Below are 8,698 nucleotides of genomic sequence, written 5' to 3' on the forward strand. Positions count from 1 at the left end.
ATTATTAGCTTTGTTTTATTTTCAATTATTCTTGCTCTGTTAAGATGTGTCCCACTTCCTGTTTCTCATAATTCTCTACTAACATCTTATCATATCATCTTATCATATCTTAACATCTGTCTTCAGACATCTTTTCATAAGATTCAGATATTTTCAGCATAGAATTTATAGAAAAACATGGCTGCCATTGTTTTTTTTTTTTTCAAGTCTTCCACTTGTGATTCTGCAAATACTGAGATCAGAGGCTGAGAACAGCAAGCTTTGTTTAAGTGGCCTTGAAATTCCTGCTGCTCACTGCGCCTCTGTGTCACACTTCCTTTAGCTGCTAAATCAGGCGTTACGGGAATAGGTCAGATATTTTGATATGGAGTTCAAGGAAAATGCTATAAATTATTTTTCTTACACTTTTTTTTAAAGCTTTTTGAACAACTTTATTTTGGAGAAATAAAGTTTATTGATGAGCAGATTGACAAGCTGACAACTAGAGTTGAACTCTTGTTTGTCCAAACCAAGACTATTCAAAGAGCTTTCTACAAGTAAGATAAAAACTGTTCATCACTTTCCACAAAACACAACTTCAGAAGTTCCGAACTGTTGCTTAAAGATGGAAAAGTTATTGATGAGAAGTTAGGACTGACTGGACACTCCTGGTTGACATGTGCATGTTTTGATGTTTTACAGAGACTGTGGCTGCTAACACGCTGCAAGAGATCATGGAGCAGGAGGAGACAAGCGGGTCTGCAACATGTGCAGCTGCTTGCATTACCCAGGAAGCGTTCAGTCGTCCCGCCGTGTCGTCTGAAGTCTCATTCCCTTCGCCTTCCCTAGATGTTAGGTGCAGCGGCACAGTGGAGGAGACTGGGGAAGATCAGTTTCCTGATCTGTCCTCAGATGGCAAGTACGAACTGTAGTAATGCTATGTACAACTTTGAAGTGTTTTTCCCCCCTATCACTGGCAGTTATTTTTAAGTCTTTGTATTATTATTATTTTTTTCAGTCTGCTGGAAAGTATTATAAACGGTTCTGCAGATCTAAGTGAAAAGAAAATTGAAATCACAGACACACATGAACTGACAGTTACCGGTGAGTATTTCTTCAAAACAAAACCATACCATTCTTTTCAGTTTTACTTTTTTTTTATTTTCAGAAATTTGATAGATTTCTTCAGTTTCGCATTAATCTGTCAACTTTTGTTTTTCTTTCTAAAAATACAATTTTTTTTACATGATAATTTTTTTCTTTTTTTTCTGTTTTAGGTAGTGGACCACCTGAAGATGGCTCACAGTCCAACTGCAAAGAGTCTGCAGCGGGAAGTGCTGAAGGTGATCGCAGCGTTAGCATCCAACCTCCACCCGAGAAGAAGAATGCAGAAGTGCAGGCCTCCAGTCAAGCAAACACTGAAACCCTTCAAGAGCTGACCGATGGCTCGGAGAACTCGGCGTCCACCGGCACGCCATCCCCCACTGGAGGAGACGCTCAAGCGCAAACCGATTTCACAAGACGCTCCGTGCCGCCTCCTCGGCATCAAGAGGACAAAGTGCCTTCATCAGCACAGCCACTTGCTGTACAAACTGTGGAGAAAAAAGACATAGCCACTCTGACAGAGGAGCTTGAACCCTCTGACCTGAAACCTGCCTCATTCCAAACTTCATCATGCCAAGACTCGACGCCAAGTGTGCCTGCTGCTTTGAAAGCATCGCCTATGCATACCACAAACTCTGAGCCAAAACCTAAGCCTTCCAATGAGCTGACAAGGGACTACATCCCCAAAGTGGGGATGACTACTTACACTATTGTGCCTCAGAAATCTCATGATAAACTGAGATACTATGAAGTTGCACTGACACTGGAGGCTGCTTCTAAAACTCCAGGAGAGAAGCTTGATCTTGGTTCGCTTGATTTAAATGAGAGCACAGAACAGGAGGGACAGACTGATGTTTCAAAAGAGAAATGTGAGCTAGGTTTGAATTTACCCAGGGATGAATTACTGACTAGCACAGTAACCACCACTACTACTACTAATGCTGCTACTACTACTACTCAACACACTGTAAATGGAAGTATACCCGAACCTACTCATTCCTCTTCACCAACAGCCTTACGAAGCCCAGACAAGATCTTCTCCTCTGCTAATCCAGTGTCTCCACCAGCTTCCCCAGCAGAGGTCAAGGAAATGAAAATTCCACCTGCAACAAAACCCAAGCCTGCTTCTCTCCGCTTGGCACAGCACAAAAAAACACCTGGATATTATGTAACTTCAGCTGCTGAGAAAAGCCTCGGCGCCGGTCCTGGCTCTGGGCTCAAGGAGACTCGAGGGAGTGCCGAAGGCGCGGCGCTGCCATCCCCTCCTCCTCCCCCTCCTTCTCCTACTTTTCCTCTGCCTCCACCTCCTGTAGAGTTTCACGAGGAGGCAGCACAGGCCACGGATGTTCAGTCCAGCCCCCAGCAGGACGGCGAGAATGTATCCTCTGTGAGAATGACGAGGCAAAGCAGCCTGCCGTCTAGAGAGCCAAGTGCGGGGCTAAGCTTGGAAAAATTCAGGAGCTTTGCAGCTCCCAGACCATTTGTTCCGCCGACTCCTTCCCGCTTCGCCCAGGCAGTGTCCTCCGCTGTGAAACGGAGCCAGGCTCTATCCCACGGGCCAAACTTGTCTCCCACGTCTGTGTTTCCACCCGTTTCTCCAATTACACGCCACTCATCAGTCTTAGAATCAGAAGGATTGTCCGAATTTGAGGTTGGTTCTGAAACACCTGCATACACAACACTCATACGCTGCAGGGCACAGTAGCTGCATTTCCATTGACCATGAAAATGCGCAAATTGCAATTTCAAAAACAAATTTTCTCAATGGAAACACGTCAATTTYGAAAAAATATTACGTTTTTTGACAAAATGTTTTTGCGCTAGGATGAGGTGGTTTTTCGGCCATATTGAAATTGATTTATTTCGCAAAACTGCAATGGAAACACTGTTTTCACATAACAAGAGTCACGTGATCAAGAACTGGCCATTTCTACTGGAGAAAAGACGACGACAAAGAAGATAACAGGAAGTAAAAGTAGTAGTGAAATCACTGAAGTAGTAAAAGAAAGTATTAAACTCAACGACTACAATTTCCCAAAAACGCAGCATATGTAGCTGCTCCCCAGTATAAGGGGCTTGTCGCTGGAAAGCCTGGATAAGAYGCCGACGTCTCCTCTGATGGCCGATGATGAGCGCTAGTGTCGTGGTAGCAACATGCATGTGTTTACATTCATTGCTGCCATGTTTGTAATGACTTATCGCGAGAACAAGCGTATTCACGCGTGACTTTAATAGCGTTTCTTACTAAAACACTGCAGTTGCGAAACTGTGTTTTTCAACATTAACAGAATATCGACAAAGTTTTGCGCACATTTGCAATGGAAACGCAGCTAGTGCCTGATAGAAGCACCTGTTTGATGTCTCAAGTTTTACAGATGAAAGTGGRACAGGCCTGGGATCTTTATGTTGTTGTCTTTGTTTTACATATATACACAGTATATACTGTCAACAGGCATTTTTTTTATTATTGGGCATAATGCAAAGAAAGAAAATGAAATGCATTGAAAACATTCGCTGAAACAAAAACAAATTAATCCCTTTTTTTTTATGCCGGTACCAAACTTTTATTTACTTTTGCACAAAGTAGAATAAAGAAAAGGGGTTAAAAAAAGAAACCATTTTCTTACCCTGTGACATGAATGAACGCAGGCTTTGATGAACATGAGCTGCTTTCTGTCTGTTACAGAGTGAAGAGGTTGTTGAGACCAGACCGTAGCTGGGCTGTAAATCTGACAGCACATCAGCCACAGTAAGCTAAATCAAGCTCTTTACAAAGTTGTATTTTTATATTTTGACAACACAGACATCTGACTTTGTTTCTTTTCTTTTCTTTTCTTTCAGGAGGACCTCGTCTTTTTTACTTTGAATTCAGATTTTTATTTTATTTTATTTTTTAACTCAAGGCACAAAAGAAGAAGCTGTCTTTTGTGATGCCTCTTTTTTGGTCTTCGCCAGTGTACATAAAAGGAATTATTTTTTAAAATTAATCATTGGTTAATTTTCTCACACCATTGAGTAATATTCTTGCTGTTTTTAAGTTTCTTTTATTTTGTGTGGTGCATTTAATGCAAAGGGTTGAAAGCGAGAAATGAGAGCAATACTATAAATTATTTGAATAATTGTAACGTTATTGGGTTTATTAAAAAATGTATTATTTGAATGAATATTACTGGATGAGTAGGACAGACCAGGTCTGACMTATGGTAAATATTTCATAGATTATAATTCAGATTTATATTTAAGTATGGACGTTTTGATTAAAACACGTAAAGAGAAGTACACAGATGTGTACACTTGTTTTTGAGGATGTGTGTCGCTATAATTAAAGCTTTTATGTCACTTGGCCAATATTCTTATTATTTCTTTAATTTGTTTTTTCTTCCATTGCTTTCCTGCACAAATAGCTTAAATTAMGTCCTACAGTCATTCACAAATAAACAATATCCTGTGTGACCCAGAAACATATTAAACATTTTAGCCTTCAGCTGCACTGAAAACCACTTAAAGAAGCATAGTGGAGGTTTATTCATTTATTTAGTGTTGAAACATTGACTCAAGTCTTTTTAAAGTTGTATTCTGTGGAAGGTTATGGACAACCTTACCCTGTTGGGTCACTTTTGATATTTAGATAAATGAGCACATTCACTTCTTGTTTCTGCATTAATAGGAACTCTTATCATTTTACACAGACCAGTGGATTTGTCAGGAATAGCAGGTTTAATCTTAAAATGTTGGTGCTTTTGATTAAAAAAAAACATTCAACTGGAATAAAGAAGTAAAATAAGATAAAAAAAAATGCAAAACTAAAAGCCTATCCTTTGAAGGGCCGTTGCCTTCTAKTTTAAACAAGTGACAGAAAGCCAATTAGATCTCATGCAATAAGATGTTGCTCAGATAATGTACTGATGATGACTCCCAGCTACTACTGCAGCAAAACTGACTCTGAGTCTGTAAAAGTGACTGAGTTAAAGCCACTTGTGTGTTTGCTATGACTAATTAGCCATCGCAGCAATCTTGAATGGGTTTGTTTCCAAAAAGCTAACCAGTTGCAAAACCATATTTTTTTATATTTCTAAGAGTTTCACAAAAATCTGTTGTTTACGGGATGCTACAAACAAATGCACTCAGATATGGGGAAAGTTATCCCCTCTCACTTTAGCAGGCAATACAAAGTAGATTAATATTTAATCAAAACACATTTCAAACAAGGTTATGAATATCAAAAAGATTTGGGATTTTTTTGCACAAAATAAAATAAAAAAGCTCAGTGCACTGAGTACAAAATAAGGGCCTGTTTCTTTTTCTGAAAGTGGTGAAGGTGAACTTGTAATTAGTGATGTATTCAGAAACTCTGAAGGGTACAAAAGAYTTGGATACAAGCTTTACTAAATCTGGTTAGAAAATTATTTTTAAAAGCTTAGATGCAAAGCATACCAGGCACTTGWGAAAATAAAAATAAAAAATCTGCTCAGGAAAAGTTCAGAGTCTCAGAATGGGCACTAGCATCCTTTCAAGGAAATGTCTGACCTGTGTTTTTGAGTATTTGTAGCTAAATCTGGGTCAGTGTACTGTATATGTGAAGGGAGAGTAAATAATACAAATAAGTTGTCACAGTTGAGTGCTTTTATGAAGAAAACTTAGTAATTTTGTTACATGGTGGTTTTTCTAAATTTAAGTTTAAATAATCTCTGCAGCATGTCTTATTGACCAATATATTTTAAACAATAGTGCACGCCTTTCTTCACTAGCTTTTACTGTACGCTGCCTGTTGGAATCTTCCCCTGCCTGTCTGTTACACATTACCTTTCAGAATGATGTTATCATCCTAACCATCCCCCACGTGGAGCCTGTAACTGAGTGACACAGTCAGCTACACAACCAGTCTGCTGCACTGACTGGCAACTTTTTTATGACCGTCTGCAGCCTACAGTGAAGTGGGTTTTAAAGTGCAGATCCTGTACAAAGTCCAGTAATAAAGAGCAGCTGGACTTACAGCCTTCTTGGACTTATCAACTCTTTTGTTCTTTGTTTGCAAGTTCTTTGATTTCCAGCTTGCAAAAGAAAATTATAATTGACACAAAAGGCTGATCTTTAATATATACKACAGTGTGTGTGTGTTAATCATAAGGCCAGGACAAGGGTGTCTGTTTTGAGAGTCATTGTGTTTAAAAATATCTTTATTGTGGTGGATCATGTTTGGGTAGGAGGGATCATTTGCCCCACAGGGCCAGCCCTGTGGGCAGCAGATGAGCCAGAACAACTTGTGTGTGTGTGTGTGCGCACTGCTGAGCTGTGAGCAGTAGAGCACCGCCAGTTCAGCCTGCTCCAAMTGGGCACGCTCTCCAGCCCAGCAGCTCGCCTCTCCTTTTCACTCCGGATGATGCCTTGGATTTAGCCAACCCACACCAGTGATATGAATAAAACACTGGAGAAGATACACACTTCTGGAAGCCTCGGACAGAAAGCAGATCTTTTTCACAGTGGGAAGGGTAATGTGAGTGGATTTCCCAGCCCAGCCCTCATCCCACTTCAAGATTCTTTACTAATACCAAATGCTCAGGAGACTGGAACCAAGCTGTGCCCAGGGAACAGGTACAACTCTTTGATTTTTTAAATGTTTTTAGTTGCAGCGAACATCACACATTTAGTTATGAGGCAATTATGATAAATGCACTTGACTAAACATTTTATATATTTCATAATGTGAGCTGCCTTGTTCATGAAGCAAAAGCTGTTCTGACAATGTGTTGGTTTAAAACATGCACTTTGTTGACTCAGTAAAGGATTGAAGAAACTGTCAGTCAATAGTCTTCTAATCTGCAAGATCTAACTCTGTCTCACCTCATCACATGGGACACTGATTCTGCTGACAACCATTGGTGCTCACAAAATAAAGCCATATCTATATTGCACCTTTAACTTTTCATTTATAAAAAAAATAAACTTCCTCTAAATGTTTCTCTAAATATCCTATTTGCCTTATCTTCTGTTTTATCAAGAATCTATTGTGAGTGGGCGTGTCTGTAACAAAAAAAATGCTTGTAGCAGTTTGTCACCCACCTCGTTTCTGTGTTGAGCAAATGTCTTTTTTTGTCTGCGTCAATCTGTTCTAAAAACCAAAAGTAACTCCGACATGTMTTTTTATTATCAGATTGAATGAACTGTTTAGTTTTCTCTCACTATAAACTCAGCAGCAGCAGTTCTTTCAATGAATGTTACAAAGAGATGAGGTTATAAAAAATGAGCAGTTCCTTAAACAATGATGCATACAATCTGCTAATGTTTATTTCCTTTTTGTGTGTGCTGCTGTTTCAGGGGTGTCAATGAGGCAGACGGCTCCTTATCTTCTGTCCCGAAGCTCTATCCTGAGCTCCTTCCTTCAACCCTCTGCCCCCTCGCCTCTGAATGTTTGTCACCATGCATAAGAGGTGCAACTCAGGTGAGCGTCCCTATTTAAAGTTCTTATTGCAATAAAATAAATTGAACAAAACAAGGACTGTGCTGCTTCAGGCGGCAGAGTAATTTGAGCTGGAGCCAGAAAACAACTGCAGGATATTTTTGAAGTTGCATAGATAGTTACAGTGTTTGACTAGTGATTTTGTTTGAAACCTCAGGATACGTGGATGCTTGAACTGGTTTTACAAGTATGGAAATTAGTGGCAGTGAGGAGGTAAATGCTGCGTCAGGATGGTCAGATAAACTACATGTTTTCACTTGTCAAAATACAGGCTTTTACCAACACACAGTGACCACAAAAATATGAGAATGAATAGGCAAAGTGAGACGTTATACTACCTGCAGATGTTATATTTGAAACTTAATAATTTTACGGTTTACCCAAGAAATACCTGGCCTACTGCCCACAGCTCTGCTGTTTGTTTTAGCTCAGGGTGTGTGATTATTATGCACTGAATGCTGGGAAGTACGTACTTGTGCTTGACAAGCTTTCACCGTGAGCCTGATGTTGAGACAGTTCTGGTTGTTTTTAGAACATAGTGTTTTCTTTCATTTTTAAAACCAGTTGTCTGTGTGCTAATCCCTGCCTGCTTTTGTCTGTTGCAGTTCACAATACTTGTACCAGACTTTCATTAAAAAAACAAAGCTTTGATTTTAGAAGCAAGCTGTGGTTTAAATTTATTTTTGTTGTAAAAACTATATTTTGTTTTAACACCAAAATAACTGCATGTCATGACGAAATAAGGATTATTTTTTAAATGAGCAGCATTCATTTCTAATGCAGGTCCTGTCATGTGGGTCATCTGTGTAAAAAAGTTTTTTTTGGAAAAAAACAAGTTTTGTGGCATCTCCATTCAGTGATATTTCACTACTTTCAATATTCTCTAACACAGTGCACTGAAAACAAGGAAACAAGCAATTCATGCTGTTGGTTGCGGGTTTTGAATAAACATCGGTGTAAAAAGGGGACCTTAAGTCATGCTGGTGCACACTCTAAGAACAAAAATAGTTAAAGAAAAACACAAAAGTTAAGAAATAGGTTTCTGTCTTAAAACATATCCGTTGACACAGACTCATAGCCTTGTCTTTAAGGTGACTAGCTTAAAAAAACCTTTAAAATCTCTATAAAACACAAGTTTTTTAGACAGACTATATATAT

General features: G+C 39.2%; 2 protein-coding genes across 4 annotated transcripts in view; both read left to right on the forward strand.

The window, feature by feature from the left end:
- The window catches only part of cobll1b (cordon-bleu WH2 repeat protein-like 1b), a 25,134-nt gene extending 20,703 nt beyond the window's left edge, over positions 1–4,431 (forward strand). For all 3 annotated transcript variants that reach the window (XM_014001494.1, XM_014001495.1, XM_014001496.1), the window contains 5 exons: positions 682–898; positions 998–1,083; positions 1,257–2,734; positions 3,770–3,832; positions 3,925–4,431. In XM_014001494.1, the coding sequence (XP_013856948.1) occupies positions 682–898; positions 998–1,083; positions 1,257–2,734; positions 3,770–3,799 (1,811 nt within the window). In that variant the 3' untranslated portion in view covers positions 3,800–3,832; positions 3,925–4,431. The remainder of the gene's footprint in view (positions 1–681; positions 899–997; positions 1,084–1,256; positions 2,735–3,769; positions 3,833–3,924) is intronic.
- A 1,826-nt stretch (positions 4,432–6,257) lies between these two features.
- The window catches only part of grb14 (growth factor receptor-bound protein 14), a 25,056-nt gene continuing 22,615 nt past the window's right edge, over positions 6,258–8,698 (forward strand). Inside the window, exons 1-2 of the mRNA XM_014001498.1 lie at positions 6,258–6,675; positions 7,399–7,522. Of these exons, the coding sequence (XP_013856952.1) occupies positions 6,497–6,675; positions 7,399–7,522 (303 nt within the window). The 5' untranslated portion in view covers positions 6,258–6,496. The remainder of the gene's footprint in view (positions 6,676–7,398; positions 7,523–8,698) is intronic.

This window comes from Austrofundulus limnaeus, unplaced genomic scaffold, assembly GCF_001266775.1.
Source record: "Austrofundulus limnaeus strain Quisiro unplaced genomic scaffold, Austrofundulus_limnaeus-1.0 Scaffold9, whole genome shotgun sequence".
Classification (NCBI taxonomy): Eukaryota; Metazoa; Chordata; class Actinopteri; order Cyprinodontiformes; family Rivulidae; genus Austrofundulus; species Austrofundulus limnaeus.